The following is an 18193-nucleotide window of genomic DNA, read 5'->3' as shown; positions in this document are numbered from 1 at the left end:
TTGCGACTATCTACAACTACAAGTAGGCTTGTCAAATATTGTTATCTCTAGCACTATTAGCTACTCCGTCTATTTAAAATTGTAAGTTATTTTAGTTTTTAAAAATATATAGTTTTACTATATTGAGATATTTACGCTATGTCTAAATACATAATAAAAATTATATATTTTAAAACATAAAATGAATTATAATTTATGGCGGAGAGAGTAGCAAAGGCGAAAACGTTTAAGGAACGGAGGCAAACGTATGTGAAAACGAGGTTAAACTGTAGCACCAAAGTACTCCCATGCGAATTTGATATCTGGACAGAAAAAAATCTTTGAGTGATTTGATGGACTAATTTTCCTTTGCCATTCGCTAGTGCAATGGTACAGCTTGCGACTATCTGCAGACCGGCTTGTTGGCAATCGCTATCCCTATGTAGCGGAGAAGAAAAACGTATGGAGAACGAGAACGGAGGGGGGGGAAACGTGAAAACGAGGTGGGCGGGATTATCTCGCTCCTTGTGGCACACCCCGTCGCTTACTCGCTTTTGTCCTGTCTTGGTTTAGCCTTAACCGGGAGCTCACCTCGTCGCACACTCACTCGTGGTCGTCGAACGCCACTCGCCTCGCAAAAAAGCCGCGAGGGCACCAGCGGAATTCCCCTCGAGAATCTCTGCAGAGTCCTGGGGCCCGTCCAAGATTTCGTTTTACCAGTGGCCACTGCACCCCGCCCGTGGCTTACGGCGCGGCACGTCTCGCCTCGCTTTGTCAGTTTCGTCGAGTGCTAACGACTGTACGAGGCCGCGCTGACTCACGGGGGCGTCGTGAGTCGTGACGCGCGGTAGAGATGGCTGAAGCTGTTTTTTTTTTTTTTTTTTCTGTTATTAAAGTCAACTGATAAGTTGGCTAAAATTATTCTGTTGTGAGAGAAAAATACTGAGTTGATAAATTCAAAAGATCCGGACGGGCGGGTAGGATTTTTTTTATTTTAACACTTTTTAAAAACTAATTTTAAATATAACACTGTTTTTTTTTTAATTAACACTTTTGGCCGCGCCTATTGCCTGCCATGGCGCGGCATCGTAAGGGGCTGACGTAGCGACGATCAGAAAGGCTGACCGTTGATGTGGCAGGGCCTATCGCGCCACCCATCTTGACGCGGCAGTGCCGCGCCACAGCGCATGACATGGCTGTACCTGGACCGTTTAATCGGAACTTTCCGTGCTGATAGTAGGAGTTACTCTAGGTATTGCTCGACGTAAAATCAATAGTGGATTTATTTCTGTCTTTTGTTGAATTTTTTTCACGGTCGAAGATTTTTTTAAGGGAACTTATTTTTTTAGCTTTTTGACCCTATATTGTAGGATCGGTAGTGACGCGACTATGGACCCCGGCGTCGAGATACTCCAGGACTGTTACTTTCCGAACTAGTTGCTACTTAATCTCGCCGGCAGTGCTGCCGCGACGCATTGAAACGAATATGAAGCAAATAAATAAAGCCCGTGCGTAAGTTGACAAGCTGCCACATAAAATTTTCATTGGTTTGACATAAGTTCGACATAACATAACATAACCAACTAAGCCTATAAGTTTTGGAGGCCAATATTGATTCGACCTAACGAACTAAGGCCCAGGAGTGTAAGGATTCCTCCGACGCCTCTGTCACTTCGGATTTGTTGGCAACACATTAGGAGTGTAGCCAACGTCGGTGTGGACGCATCGCCGGTGTGTACGGCTCATACCCTGCAAGTATATGATATGCACGATTACTTATAATTCTTTATGATCGTTAGTTCTTGGAGCCTACGTATTTAAAGAAACTACCTTTGTTAGTACCCGTGAGGCTTCTTGGGTACCAAGCGGGGCACCACCTAGCTGACACATGCCGATCTCGTTCTGCGGCCAATCGTCCTACTGGTCGTGTTGTCTACGGAAGCCCGGGGGGTCGTCGTCGTCGTCATCATCCTCGTCGTCCTCGATTGCAGGGTCTTTCCCAACGCTATGATATGGTGGTGTACTTACCGTAGAAGTGGCACCTGTCACCGCTGAGAAGAGCCGACTGGTGTCCTCAAAGAGGCTGAAGATGTGCCACCCGACTACGTCGATAGTGGCGGTTTCTTATAAGGAGTATCCATGCAACTCAGCTTCTGAGCTAGCTTCCTACAACTCTTCTTCACCTTCTGCATAAATAGACGTTAAAGTTAGTGTATTTCTCAAATGCATATACACTAAAGAAATATTTTCGAAACAGACAATTTTATGTTTACCTCCACAAAAGCCTCGAGAACGCTTGGCCCCTGCCCTTTAGACTCGTGAAGCCATAACGCTGCTTCGTTGGACATCCTCAACAATTGTGTCGTCTAAGTACAGAAATACGGTTGGACAGTTTTAGTATACATACTTAATACCAAATGGATAACAAATTATACCATTCAAGGAACTTACCACGTATCTTTGAAGCGGAGCTCTCTGTAGCTGTGTGTCCTCTCTAGTGGCAACGTCGTATACATCTTCGATCACATCTTCGATCACATCTTGCTCTGAATCCTCGTCAATCGCCTTCTCAGTGTACGGGGGCTTGATATGTGTCCTCATAGACCTATGAAGCCACCGCAGGTACTCGTCGAAGATGTGCTAGTCATGTAGAGGACCCGCATGGACCGACTGTCGTTCCCTGTTCTCCAACAAGTGGATGTGTGTGTTGTGTGTCACGCGCCAATCCTTGGTCTTGTACCTCTTCCTATGGTCATACCTGCAACAAAACGATGTTAGTTGTACCACATACACCTCTGAATTGTAGCTTTGTTATTAATCGATAACGCACCCATGCAATCCTTGGTTGGTGGAGTAAAGCGGTAGTGGGCAGCTTATCATTCTTTCAAACTGTCTGCAGACCCTGATGGGCAAGTGAATCTCGATCACATGAAAGAAAATAAGAAAGACGTTGCAGCGATACTCGTCCCTAGTGATAGGACTGAGATAGTACTAGAGCTCCGAGGCATCACAAGGACACCAATGCACCTGAACATTTCGTAATTGAGTTAGGTTGTGATATAGTGTACATCGAAAAAGACACATGTATGATAGTAAAGAGAGCGTAACCTGGTGCTGTGTCAGGATGTCAAGACTATCCGTGTACTCCCTATACTTGCGCCTCGCATTCTCTCTAACTAACTCTGCTTCCGTCCAGATATACAGAGCTGTATGTAGTGTATCCTGGCCGTTCCATTGCTGCATTGAACACGATAATGAATTAGCCATTAATAAACTCTTCATATCTAACCATATCGAAGAATATAACGAATCGAAGTACTTACTGGTAAATCAGTATTAAGGGGCCTCCCAATGGGCCATCGTTCTCAATACAAAACCTATAGTAGGTACGAGCAACCCCCAAGGTTCGCATACTCTGAGGTGCGACGACAGGCAACGCATAGCTGTCAATATGTCCAGGCCAGGACTGTGCTGCCCTAGCTGTACGCCGCTATGTTCTCCCACGGCTGGCGTAGTATGTCAAGGAAGGTCCAACTTATGGTGTTGCCCGAGGCTTCTGGGAAGAGAAAAGCACCAAGAAAGTGTTAGAGCCACACTCGAGCGAACCTGTCGATCTAAGTCTCCTCAGCCTGTGGGTGCAACTAATCAAAGCGTTCTGTGATCCAGGACGACGAAACGCCAGAACTTTTCCTGAAATTGACCAAAGAAAATGAGACCCGATGGCTGCAGGAAAGCAATACAAGTATTAAATAGGCTTGAATTTTTCACTTATTTTTCTTAGAAGCCTTGTCGTCCGGTGGAAGAAAGTCAGTAAACTGAGCTACCAGCTCCCTCCAGTGATCGTTGTCAATTATCCCTGTCACTGGAAATCCCCTAACCAAAGGCCAAAAATAGCCTTTCATGTTCTGCATGGTCAAGGTCATCTCACCACAAGGTAGGTGGAACGTGTGGGTCTCAGGCCTCTTCCTGTTATAAGAATAGAACGACTGTTAGTTGTCTCAAATTTGTTACAAGAATGTTTACGTACAAATAAGACACTCGCACCTGTCTACAGCTACAGTAGTAGTGCTGGGTCAAGTGGCGGAAGACCGTAGTTGACAACATAGACAAGCTCGAGAAAACCGGCACGCCGTATATACGGCGCGTAACGCTTGTTCGACTGGTGCGCCCTGGTGTGCGTGCGAGGCCTCAAAAGAGGCAATATCACCTCTGCGTCGTTGTCACTCAAGATGTGCGCTCGGTGCTAGTCGTCGTACTCCACCTCAAGAATGGGATACAACGGGTGCTGCGTGGGAGAGGCTATCCTGTTATAAATTGATAAACAAAGGGTTAGAGTATTCAAATTAACATTATATAGCATTGCAAAATTTAAACTACTTGTTATGCAATACGAACACAATATAAAAGCACATGTATATATTCAAAGTAACATTAACATACATATTAAACAACTTCACTAGGAATATAAGCATTTGATGAAACTTTATCAAGTCGTTAAAATCGACGTATCACGCACTAGTAAGTACCGACATTTAAAAACTAGTATCTATATCCAAAATCCCTAACTAAATAACTAACTATAAACTAAATAATAAATACCTAATTAATCCCTAAACCTAAAATCCTAACTATACTACAACACACAACTTCAAACCTAAAAACTACCTACCTAAATTACAAACAAATTCACTAACCTAACTATCCTAAATCACTAACTATACTAAATCACTAACTATCCTAGATCACTAACTATCATAAATCAATAACGATCATAAAACCCTAACTCCTAAATCACTAATTATTCTAAATCAATAATAATCAAAATAACATGAAATCGAGTGGGAGGTACCTTGGTAGGAGCGAGCGGCCTTAACGCGCCGACGTTTGTGGCGCGGCCGGTGCGGGCGTTGCACGGCGGGAGTGGGCGGCCGTCTAGGCACGCTGGCGGCGGGGCGCTTGCGGGCGCTATGGCGGTGGGGCACTGCACGGCGGCGGGCGGGCTCGCTCGCGATATTTATCTGGCACTGCCGTGCCAAACGTCGGCATTTTCAGTCGTCACTACGTCAGCCCTCTGCCGCGCCACCATGCATGACGTGGCACGGGATTTTAGCGCGGCAAAAAGTGTTAGTTTTAAAAAAACAGACAATGCTAGATCTAAAATTAGTTTTCAAAAAAAGTATTAAAATTAAAAAAAAATCGCGGGCAGCGCGGTGCCAAGCCTGCGGGCGTCACTCGCTACGGCAGTCCCGTCACGTCGGCACGCGAGTCCAGGCGCGTGCGAGTGCGAGCGGCACAACCGGCGGCGAGGCGAGTAGGCGACACTTCGGGGATGTTTGGATGGTGCCCTGGAGTCCATATGCCTGGGTGGATGGCTGCCTGTGTCTTGCCTGGGATTCATTTGGATGCAGACCTGGCCACCTGCCTGGTCCAGGCATCGGAGGGCAGTCCCAGGCCTCCAAAAACGAGCGCCTGGCACCAGCAAACCTGCCTGGCTGTGTAAAGCATCAAAGTTAATTCAAGTTAATTAGCTACTGTGCATATTTTGTACTAATAATTAACTTCTGTCCTATTTTTTAGTGCCCACAAATAACGTGCAAGTTGCTGAAAAAAATTATAACCATATTACTGTTCACCAAAGCGTGGAAAAGATTTTTTATTGTTCATCAAATTAAAGTTCATTTTGCAATCTAGATTATGATTATTTATATATCTTATTTCTTATTTAAAAATTTTATTTATCCTTATATTATTTAATCATAAGTGTTAAAGTTACATTATCCTCATATTATTTAATCATCATATAGCTTCTCAGGTCCATGTCACCAACCAAACACATCTTCTTTATACTTGCCTGGCCAGGCAAAAAACATTAACTTTCCTGGCAACTTTCAGGCATCAGTTTTTGTCAGACAAGATGTCCAGGCCTCCAACCAAACATGCCCTTCCAGCCGCGGTCATCGATGGACACGAGGCGGCGAGCGCAGTCCCGCGCGACGCCGACAAGTGTGCGGTGGCTGCAGCCTGCAGGCACCAAGCCAAGCCAGCGCGCCACAGCAGCAAGAGGCCAAGAAGGCTGACACTCGGGGAGAGCATATGCCCGCGCGGTAAAAACGATTGGTTTTGACGCGGGCCGCGGGAGTCGCGTCCGTCAGGGGCCGCCGATGATACCGAGGCTGGCGACGCCGGATCGGAGACAAGTACTCACTAGTCTCCTAGTACTCTACTCCTAGGCGGGAGGACAAAAGGACCCGGGAACCCAGCGGTACCGGTAAGGATGCGGATCCGTCGGGGCGCGTCCCCTCCCTCGTCGGCCGGCACGCGGGGCATGTAACACACGTTCATACGCTGCCCTTGCAGGTCGCTGGCTGGTTACAGCGCTGCGAGACAACCGTTCTACAGTGATTCCTCAACACAGCAGCAGCCGCAACAGCCGTGGCAGCGCTGGGCTGATGAGCAGCCAACGGGCCTGGTGCCGTGTCGTCAGCCGTACGTTGCCGGTGACCGGTGATTTGGGCGAACTTGGGAATTCCGACCTACCTTTTGCAAATGAGGAAGGAAGCATTCGATTTTGCATGTTCGTACTCCCTCCAGCCTCTGTAAAACAAAAACTAATAGGGCCTTGTATATTGGACTTCCGACTTTTTTTTTTGTTCTGAATTAATCTTTGCAGTAGAAGTGACTTCAATTGAAGACTTGAGCTCTGGTGTCAGTTGACGAATATTGCTTGCAAGAAACCAACAAATATACAAACGGTCCAAGCCACATACATGTGGGAAGAACGGCCCAAGTGGCTCTTTTTTTTTAAACAATGGCAGGAGCTCTGTCTTTCAATTAAGACGAATGAAGTTTATATACAAGCAAAAGGTAGCTAAGCGTAGCGCCAAACACCACGAAAGGTTACCCACCCACGCAACGCGACAGAGTACACACTACCATGAGTCATCGTTGCTGAGCATAGTTGCAAAGCAGCTCGCAGATCCGACTTCCCATGGCAAAACACCGACAACCCATCATAAGATGTCAGACCAATAGGCCCGAAGCAGTAGGCTGCAGCAGGTCATAGTTGCCGAGCTCAACGGCCCCGCGAAGAGCAGCTCCGACTTCCTGCCATGATCCCACGCCTCGCCCGCGGCGATTGTCGAGCCTTTAAAGCAGAAAACCCAGCCGTCGGAGAATGAGGGTTCGACACGCGTCATCGTTGCCGAGCTACATCCCCTGATGTAGCAGCTCCGACTTCGCGATGCAGAACTCGCCGTCTCGCATCAACCGGGCGCCGAATGCGTCGCCGTCGCTTGTCCAGGAAAGGACCGGGTTTTCACCCGTGGAAGACATGGCTGGGGGCACAAGAATACAACGCCCCCAACAAGAAAAACGACGCCCACAGGCGTCGCCGTCGCCAAGGCTTTCGCCCGTGGTGCCCCTAGCACATACGTCGAGCCAAGATGCTGGACCGTAGCCTGTCGCCACCGTCGTCGTGACTGCCATCCCGCAGAAGCTTCTCCAGAGGGGCATCGACGCGCCGGCTGCTCACAGCAGCCGCACAGCTGCGTCGGCCGCCACCCCCTCCGATCGGGCAACATGCAGAACTGGACTTACCCTGCCACGCGCGTCACCCTGCCGCACGCCGAAGCCGCCGCCAGCTACCGTCGCCGGCACAAGCACCCGCCGTCGACGCTGCCGACCTCCGCCAGCCACCATCAGGCGCACGGGCGCCGCCCCCTGCCCCTGGGGCACCGGATGTGGCCGTGGCGCCAGATCCAGTGCCCCCCAGTCAGCAGCCTGTCAGCCATTCGCCGCCATGCGCCGTCCACGTCGCCGCGCCTCGCCGTGATTCGCTGCCCTGAACAACAGCATTTCCCGACGTGGCCACGGTGCGGGCAGCCACCGGAAGGACAGGAGCCACTGCATCAGGCCCCCGCACCATAGTCGCAGCAAGCAGTGGCGCCCGCCAGCGCCGGCGGGCCGCAACCGCATGCGCCACCACCACCCGGCTGTGGGCCACAGCCACGACGCTGCCGCGACCTTATGCACCAACCGCCCATGCGGATCCGGTGACGGTGGCGGCAGATCCGAGCCCTGGGGGGCTGAACCCGCCCCGCCGACCGCCCACGCACGTCGGAGATGAGGAAGGAGACACGGAGGGTGTCGGTGAAGCCAAAGACGAGCCAGAGCGAGCAGAGCGCAGATCCGCGATGGAGGAGTACGGATCCGGTCGTCTCCTATGCGCATCTGAAGCTAGCCCGCGCAGCCGCGCCACCGCCGGCCAACGAAACCTGCAGCCATGGAGGAGCGAGGGGGGAAAAGAGTAGAGGAAGAGGGAGCTGGGCCCTGCCGCCGCCTTCATCGCCTCCGCGCGGGCACCTGCCGGCGAGCTCTGGCAGCAGCAGGGGATGGGATGGGGAGGGAAGGGCCGGCGGCGGTGTGGTCGGGGTCGCCGCCCGAGTCACCCACGGAAGGGACGACGCGGGGGCCAGCAGTCTGTTCCCCAGCAAACAATTTGCCCAAGTGGCTCCTCAGTCCTCACCTTTTATCTTTCCGTTTCAGATATGTATCTGTGATATTACAAGTTGAAGTTCAAACATCTGTAATCTGTCCCAGATGCCCGAAATCAGACACTTGATAGCTAGCATAGCACTAGGCAAAGCTGCTTGGGCCCCAACCAAACACACCCTCAAAACATGCACATGAATCAACTAGACTCACAGGCAAGGATGCAAACATGTGAAAGGAAACAGAGAACATTCCATATACATAGAGTACATTGACAGCTGCAGGTGAGCATGCAAAATGGACTAGACTCCCAGGCAAGCCCGAATTCTTATTTGTACCGTCCACAAACGAATGCAACAATATACCACCAAGTCTTGCTCCAAGCAGACCAAGAATATCTAAAAGACTAAAACTCTCCAGACAAACCAACAAATGAGCCAAGTACATTGTACAGTTCAGTGCAACGTTGTGCACTGGGGGCAATCACCAACGGATCAACCAAGTACAGTCTACTGTACAGCACCGTGTGGTGCATCAAGATGTTGTCGGACTCGAGCAGGTGCTCCTGGTGGCGGCATTGAAGATCTCGGTGTAGCCCACAACGCCGATGAGGACGCCGTCCTCCTCTGACTCTGCGTCCGTCACCCAGACGTGCGTAGCCCGGTGGGACAGCATCTGCGCCATGACTGCCGCAAGGGTGCTCGTGGTCTTGCACATCAGCGGCGTGCTCCTGCCACGGTGGTACGCACTCCGTGTCCGCCACGCTGACATCTGGCTAGCCTGGGTGTTGTTAAGGAACCCGATGCTCCTGCTGCTGAACTTCTTCGCCCTTGGCGAGCGCCCAGGACTGATCTCCACCGGTGACGATGGGCTGATGGGAGGCTCTGGGAAGACTGAGATGGGCATCGACCCATTCTCGTCGGCACCAATGACGAACTGCCCAGCCGACAGGTTTGCCAGTGCCCATGCAGCTGAAACATAGTCACATTTCCACAGCTTGTAAGTAGAGATGTCTCCTAGTATCTTACGAGTTCCATCTGGCGTCGTCTCCACAACAGCAACGGCACATGGGTCTTGAGGGATCTTCTGAATTGCTTCCATGGCAGGCGCAGATGCTTCCACGAAACTGTACTGCGGATTGATGGCTCCAAGGGAAGATATCTGAGTCAGCGGGATGGGAGCAAGAGCACCAAGGCATCCAATGAGAAACCGGAGAACATCTTCCCTTGATAGGCAACAAAACTTGTCTGCAGAACCAGAAGGCGGGGATAGCGGCATGCTGCTGCTGCTGGCTGCATTTGGAGATGTTGATTCCATGTTCTTCAGCCATTTGCCATTATAAAGCACTGAAAATCTCTTGGTAATGCCTTTCCAGCTCCCACTCTTGCGAACAAGGAAGCGCTTCACTCCATGCCTCATCAGATCCAGAGCATCGATCAACCTTGGAAAACAAAAGGAAACATACTTGAGTAATATGTACTATATATGCCACAGTACATTCGAAAAGGATGTACTTCCTAGGAAAGTAAAAGACCAATGATGCAGATTCATAAGATGTAATATTCTCTACAACAGATAAAACATCACAGGAAATGCAGTCCCTGGCTCATTTTCTTTATTTTTTGTATATGAATTCGGTTACTTGTGGATCATAAGCTTTGGAGCAGGCAATCCTCTTTTTTTTAACGAGGTGGAGCAGGCAATCTTTGGACTGCCTTGCATTTGGCATGGACTCACTAGTGAGCTCATGAATTCAAGTAGCCATCCTATACAATCCTAATCCTGTAACAGAATGTACAGCCTGCTCATGATTGTTACCTTCCTGTTTCTGACATTACATTGTGAAATGGAATCATGTCCCCACTTTGTTTCTTTCTAGGGAACAAAATCAGAAAGACAAGTTCTGTGCCATGTGAAACCCCATGTGGTTGCATGAGTGAAAATGCCAAATAACTGGAACTGTTCACATCATTTACAATATGAAACTGCTGTTTTCTGTTTCGTGAAGAAAACTTTGTACAGCTCAGTACCAGAAAAATTAGGGTCTGTTATTATAATGAATGAACTTCCACCCACATTTGTCGCTAGTAACATAATATCAGAGTCTTTCCCAGAAAATTAAACTACAATCAACAAATTAGAGATAAATATTTGTGAGGCTAACAATTGAAGGTTTTTGCTTACTGATATTGTGCCATTCAGTTGCCGGTTTGTTCTGAAGATAGAGGTTCAGAAATCAGAAGTAATCAAGTAATAAAATTCAAACTATGTCACCTCAATTTACCAGTGCAAAAAGTTGGATACGTGAGAGGACAAATGGAGCTATGGAAGTGCACACAGTTTGTTCCAAAGATACAGGTTCAGAAGTTGATTCAAGACATGCCATCTCAATCTACCAGTGCAAGAAGTATAATACATGTGAACACAAATGGAACTATGGAAGTTCACACTTCGAGCGAGGAAGAATTCCTACTACGATGTCTGTCACAATTTGGCTAAGACATATCCCCTCCATCTCAAAATAGCCGTAGTCGATTTTTAAGGATTTTTAAGACGGATCTGTTCAATGGAAATTACCAATGTACCCTATTTATTGAAGGTGAACCACGCTAATTAAAAGGAATGTATGGAGGCATGCAGGCCGCAATCTCAAGATGATATGGGCCCAACCTAGTGTCCAAGAGCTAAAACATCAAGTTTTCTGGGACTGGGACGATTTTTTAATCCAAAATATCAAGTCTTCAGGGCGGAGGGAGTAGATCATAAATATTCATTAGAAATGGTAGAGATAGCAACACCGTCCTGGAAGAGAATGGAACTAACAAACTATATCGGATTTTCCCATGTATAATCCTGGAAAGCTTTCAAATATGAAGAAATAAAGATCACCTAACAAACAAGGCATCTTTATATGGTCTATCTATGAACAATATATTTTCATGATGGACTGGTAAGGCTTGCCACTGACACCCTTCCCCAGACCCCGCACAGAGCGGAAGCTCTCTGTACTGGGTACTGAATAATCCTTTTGGTGAACAAACACTTCTACATTACATTCATAGCCGTATTAAGGTAGCCACTTGCCTTTCAAGGAAAGCTACAGTCATATGTGTAGGCAGGGCTACACCAAAAGAAATTCTAGTTTGCTACGTCTACTCCATACAAAAGTTCCATCCAACTCTTCTCATAAATAGTGCTAGTAACAAATTTTGATGATGATTTAAATCTTTTCTATTTAAGGTTGTTCTTTATTACAGTGACAATTTATCAAATCTACATGCAAAACAAAATTGAAGAATGGCTAAGGAACCTGCAGATCCATATTGATTCGTAAATATCAATCATAAACTAATAAGATCAAAGCTAAAGCAAAATGAAAGGGGTATTGAACTCTCTGTCCAAGCGATGCCGAATCAGCATTCTTGAATGCTGCCACAAAATCAAACATGATCAGTTATGTATGCAAACACAGACTGCATGATAAATATCATGTGGGCAACTTCATTCCCATCCTATCCATGACAACAAGAACAAGGTATAGACAGGTTTGGTAGACAATTAGCATTTGCATTGTACAAGAGCAACCTGACAACCCAATCACTGGAGTAATTTAACCATAAATCCATTTCATCTCTAAAAAAATCAGACGGGTGTAGGAACAACCTTTTGCACGCATCTTTCTGCAGAGGTCAAACTAATAGTATGATTCAGAAAAGACAAAGATCAACCACCACCAGACCACGTTAAAAAAAAGGCTAACGCAGCAGGAGTAAAAAGCAGTGGTTGATCCAGCTTCCAGCAAAGCAGGAGACGCGGTAAATAAACTAGAAGAGTGTATCGCCGTCACATACAACGTGAACTTGTTCGGTTGCACTACCTGAACGCAATTCTCCACTCTGCTTGCGGATCAACGGTGAGAAATGGAATCGCACACACGTTAAGTAAGATAAGATCCTTTCAACGCTTGACACACGTACGATTCGATCCCAACTTTGGTAACGGATGGATGAGTGAGTCATCAGTGGAAGCAGGCACTAGAAACCAAGCGAGTCGGTAACGCTACAGGACAGCAGGCAGACGGGATCGTGCATCAACCAACGCACGACGGGATCAAGCAGAGACGGTCTCACCTGGTACCCGGATCGATCTCCCTGAGCAGCGCGGGATTGGGCTGCACGACCTCGCCGACGACGGCGCGCATGGCGCGGTCCCCGACCCCCGCGGCGGCGACGAAGGCGGCGATGTCGAGCGCGGAGATCATGCCGATGAACCTGGCCCCGGAGGGTGGGTCGTCGGGCGCGGCCCTGGGGCGCCAGACGGGCACGGCGCCCTCGGGGCTAGCGGCGATGGCGCGCGCGGCGTCGTCGAGCGTGTCGGTGTCGTGCAGCTCGGCGACCTCGGGCTTGCCGACGGTGAGGTCGCCGACGACGTGGTGGAAGAAGACGGCGGCCATAGTGGGGCGGGGGACGGGGGGAGGCTGGAGGCTATAAGAGCGAGTGGAGGAGGAGCAGGTGGAGCAGCAGGCTGGAGGGGCCGAGGCCGATCCCGCCCCCGGCGGAGAAGAAGGCGGCGGAGGAGGAGGTGGCGGCGGGGCGGTCACCGGCGGCGCGGGTGCGGGGATCGCCGGCCATTTCGGTGGGAGGGAAAGCCCATTAAAAGCCGGAGCAGGGGGGGAATTGCGGGCGGCGGAGTCTGACGAGCGCTGCTGCGGAAGGCTAGGCTCTCCTTCTGATGAGCGAGCGACGGGCGGGGGCGAACGGGCGATCCCAGGGAGCGAGACGAGAGAAACACGGCCGCGAGCGTCGCGGAGGTGTGGTAGGGGGTCCCGCGGGGAAGAAGCTGGCAGAGAGTGGATGGGCAGCTAATGCGGGGGTGCATAAGCTTAAATTGGGCCTCCCGCGCTTTAAGATTCGTGCTGATGCTGTTTCTGGCTGGAAGCATTTTTTTTATTTGCTTAATTAACGAGTTTAACGATGATGATTGGCTACAAATTTCATACTACAGACAGCACGGTTCTAGAGCTTTCGCTATCCCTGCATCGCGAATTTGTTGTACGTTTCTACTAAACTCCAATCATTACAGTTTCGTCGTTACGTTGATCCGAGACTCGCTCTTTGTCATTGCTGTCGTCTAGGCTTCTTTATCTAACTCTTTTTTTTAATGACGTCAAATAATGCTTCAGATATCGAAAATGACTATCTTTTTCTTTTCTTTGAAGATTTAACGATCGGCCGAGACGATGACAGAGTGTTTATAATGGTAAGGAGAAATCGGAGTGTGATTAAATCGAGGATCGGATCTGGAATGGAGCTAAGGCAAGGTAGCACGATTTGTGTACGGCAAAATGCATGTTACTATTGCCCTGTATGTTGTTAGGTCAGTTTTAATGGGTTTTTTTATAAGAGTTCATGGACATTAAACATGCTAATAATGTTCCAACACATGGAGTCTTAAAAATCGTGACTTGAAACCACCATATACCGGTTTACGCATAACATCTGGCCACTCATATTGAGTACCTCGACCTCCGCCAAGAGATACAATTCAAGTTTTGATTGAAATCAAGCTATCTTAAATTTAATTAAATTTATAAGAAAAAATATACGTGACAAATGTTTTTAATCCGTTTGACATAACGCTATTCTAAAACCTACATCCATTTCACGAAGAAGGGAGTGCATTTTCACTTCAGGTCGATGAATTTACTTGCCAAATCTGTAGTCTTCGTATATATGCTGTCTCCGTGAGCCCGTCCACGCCTCGATTTAGGTCAGAGCTGCGAACTAGTCGGAAAATGATTCAGAACCTCCAGTTTAGAGCTCCGTATGTGTGAAAGCCGACTAGACCGTACACATAATTCCGTATATCCTATGTATCCGACTCGTCATGAACAAAAACAATTCCCCAACCAGAAGATCCAACTGATCCGGGGAAAACCACCTCTAGTTTGCACAACGACGGCCTGCAAAGGGAACACGCGTTCCATACATTCTCGTCGTCTTCTCTCCATGGCCAGAAAATAAAACAAAACGTAACTATGATCCAGGGAAATTCGCAGCTAATCTCATACATCCAGTCGCCTTCCCACCCGGCCGCAGGGTCCAAACCTTATCCTTTGGCCGATCACAGTCACAGGTGAGAACAATGCAGGACGTACGGGACGGGACGGACAGCGGCGTTCGCGCAGCGCCTTGGTATGCTTTGGTTTCGTCAAAAAAATTTCATCACTAAAATTACTCGAGGCTCAATTCCATTCCTAAAATTTCAAAACGGTAGTCTAGATCCTTAAATTTTAGTTTTAGGCTCAATTTCATCCTGCAACTATGAAGATGATCACCTCGGTTCTCAAATTTTGTATTTCAGGCTCAATTTTATTCATAAATTATCAAAGTGCATTAAACTTTTATTTTCAACTCAATTTTATCTATTCAAAAAAAACTTTATATTTTAAGCGCAATTTTATTCATAAATTATCAAAATTATAGATGTTTTAATATATCCATGTATTCTTAAAGAATAAGTAATGTTCGATGCAACTGTAGTTGCTCCCACAAATATCATTTAGTCGGATATATATAAATGGTACCATTATAAGGTAACACTAAAAATAACAGTATGGAATTATTAATGGCCACCAAAGAGTTTTTGGATTAATATTATTTTTCTATCTCTAGTCGCTTGTGGTATTGGAGCTAACCAGATGGAACAGTGCAACGTTCCACGTAGAACTTAGACAAAGGTGAGTTGAAAATAAAAGTTTAAAGAACAAAATTTGCTTTAGTAGTTTATAAATAAAATTGAGCCCAAAATATAAAGTTTGAGAACTAAAACGATCATCTTCGTAATTATAGGATAAAATTAAGTCTAAAAGTAGAGTTTGAGGACTAAAACGGCCGTTTTGAAAGTTCACGGACGAAACTAAGCCTTGAGTAATAGTTTGGGGGAATTTCTTGTGAGCCATTATAAAAGATTGTAATTCCTTGTGAGCCACTGAAAAAGTTCAGCGGACTTCAGCGTCACTGTTTTAATTTTTTTTGCCCTCCATGTCACTGCCGTCAGATTGGACTCTAACGGTGTCAAAGCGTAGGTGTGAAAAATCAAAAATACCCTTAGATCTAAATATGTCCTTAATTTTTTTAGCATCTTAACGACTTCAAATGAAAAAACTCAAAACTAGAAAGCTGTAGATCTCGTCGAGATCTATAATTTTTATATAAAAATTATCTTTATTTAATTCCGCAAAAAAATGATTTGATATGATTAATATATCTTAGAAAAATCATATCTTTTTTGCGGTATTAAAAGATCTGGAATTTTGAAATTTAAAATTTAAAATTATCAAACAATCTTGGATATTGATATGGTCTATATGAAAGTTGTAGTTCTCAATACGATCCACAACTTTGTAGTTGAAAAGTTTTTTGTTTGAAGTCATTTAGTATCCCAAAATTTAATTTTAAATTTTAAATTTTAAAATCTATAAACATACAATAATATTTTGGGACCCTAATGAAATGTCCTAATGGCTAGAGAGGGATAAATAACCTAATAAAATTTCTACAACAACACTTAGCAAAATGGTTAAACAATTATGTGACGAAGCAAGTGTTGCGCTAGCCTACTCAAAAAGCAAACCACCTACCACAATTCTAGTTTAGATAGGATCTATTCACACAATAGATATGATACTACTTTATGTTAGTGTGCTCTCAAAGGCTAACTAAAGAGCCACACCAACTAAGTAAGTAAGCTCTCACAACTAGTTACACTAAAGAGCTTGTCAACTAGTTTATGAGAATGTAAAGAGAGTGATCAAGAAGGTTATACCACCGTGTAGATGAAGAAACCAATCAATCACAAGGATGAATAACAATGGAGACCAATCACCTCGGAATCAATGATGAACACAATGATTTTTATCGAGGTTCACTTGCTTGCCGGCAAGCTAGTTCTTGTTGTGGCGATTCACTCGCTTAGAGGTTCACGCGCTAATTGGCTTCACACGCTAAACCCTCAATAGGGTGTCGCACAACCAACACAAGATGAGGATCACACAAGCCACGAGCAATCCACTAGAGTACCTTTTGGCTCTCCGTCGGGGAAAGATCAAGAACCCCTTACAATCACCACGATCGGAGCCGGAGACAATCACCACTCTTCGCTCGACGACCCTCACTACTCCAAGCCGTCTAGGTGGCGGCAACCACCAAGAGTAACAAGTGAAATCCGCAGCGAAACACGAACACCAAGTGCCTCTAGATGCAAACACTCAAACAATGCACTTGGATTCTCTCTCAATCTCACAAAGATGATGAATCAATGATAGAGATGAGTGGGAGGGCTTTGGCTAAGCTCACAAGGTTGCTATGTCAATGAAAATGGCTAAAGTTATGAGCCACAGCCGGCCATGGGGCTTAAATAGAAGCCCCCATAAAATAGAGCCGTTATACCCCTTCACTAGGCATAACGTGGGCTGATCGAACATTCCGGTTCGTTGACCGGATGCTGAACCCCCAGCGTTCGATCGTTCGTAGTCAGCCACGTGTCCTGACTTCAACGGTCATCAGTCTTGACCGGACACTACGCCTGAGTTGACCGGACGCTGAACACCCATCGTCCGGTCGTTTACAGTAAGGTTTCAAAACCGACTTTTGCCGACCGGACGCGTCCGGTCATGCTCGATCAGACCCTATCAGCATCCGGTCACACTGTGACTTCTTACTGTGCTGACCAACAACACGACCGGACGCATTCCTTCAGCGTCCGGTCGCTGAGCGACCCAGCGTCTGGTTAGTTGACCAACGCCAGCATCATTACGACCAACGCCATTTCACCTCTAACTTTTTCACCCTTGCTCAAATGTGACAACCACTAAGTGTATCATCTTATGCACATGTGTTAGTATATTTTCATAAACATTTTCAAAGATGTTAGTTCTCCACTAGATCCTAAATGCACATGTAATGAGTTAGAGCATCTAGTTGCACTTTGATAACCGCATTTCGATACGAGTTTCACCCCTCTTAATAGTACGGCTATCAAACATAAATGTGATCACACTCTCTAAGTGTCTTTATCACCAAAACAAAATAGCTCATATGGTTTATACCTTTGCCTTGAGCTTTTTATTTTTCTCTTTCTTCTTTCCAAGTCCAAGCACTTGATCATCACCATAGCATCATCATCATGCTATGATCTTCATTTGCTTCACCACTTGAAATGTGCTACCTATCTCATGATCACTTGATAAACTAGGTTAACACTTAAGGTTTCATCAATTCACCAAAACTAAACTAGAGCTTTCACCTAAACAGTTTTGATTCAAAAACTTTTCAGCTACAAAGTCGTAGATCGCGTCGAGAGCTTCAATTTTGATATAAAGTTTGTCTTCAATCGAGTTCATATGAAAAAGTTATAAATTATTTTTTGATATAAAGTTTTTAGATCACCCTGTTTTGACCTAGATGGGACTCAAAACCAAGTTTATGGACCAGGATGACACAACTGAATAAGTTTGAGGACCTAAATGGTCGATTTGCAAGTTTAGGGACCGGGATGACACAGCCGAACAAGTTTTGGGACCGAGATGACACAGATGAACAAGTTTGAGGACCTAAATGGTCGATTTACGAGTTTAAGGACTGAGATGACACAACGGTACAAGTTTAGGGACCGCTAGTGCACTTTACTCTTATTGATTTTTCTTTCTTCCATCCACCGTGCA

At 46.5% G+C, this 18193-nt stretch overlaps 1 protein-coding gene across 1 annotated transcript; it reads right to left on the bottom strand.

Moving 5' to 3' along the window:
* Positions 1-6798: 6798 nt before the first annotated feature.
* LOC136457042 (CBS domain-containing protein CBSX6-like) lies at positions 6799-13316 on the bottom strand. Its single transcript, XM_066457082.1, has 2 exons — positions 12600-13316; positions 6799-9910 (listed from the first exon to the last, which is right to left on the bottom strand). Exons 1-2 carry the CDS (start codon positions 12920-12922, stop codon positions 9004-9006), a joined length of 1230 nt encoding a protein of 409 aa, XP_066313179.1. The 5' UTR covers positions 12923-13316; the 3' UTR covers positions 6799-9003.
* Between the last annotated feature and the right edge of the window lie 4877 nt (positions 13317-18193).

The sequence above is a fragment of the Miscanthus floridulus genome, chromosome 6 (genome assembly GCF_019320115.1).
Source record: "Miscanthus floridulus cultivar M001 chromosome 6, ASM1932011v1, whole genome shotgun sequence".
Classification (NCBI taxonomy): Eukaryota; Viridiplantae; Streptophyta; class Magnoliopsida; order Poales; family Poaceae; genus Miscanthus; species Miscanthus floridulus.
The sequence above is the reverse complement of the archived record's forward strand: the minus strand, read 5'-3'. Positions and strand labels throughout refer to the sequence as shown.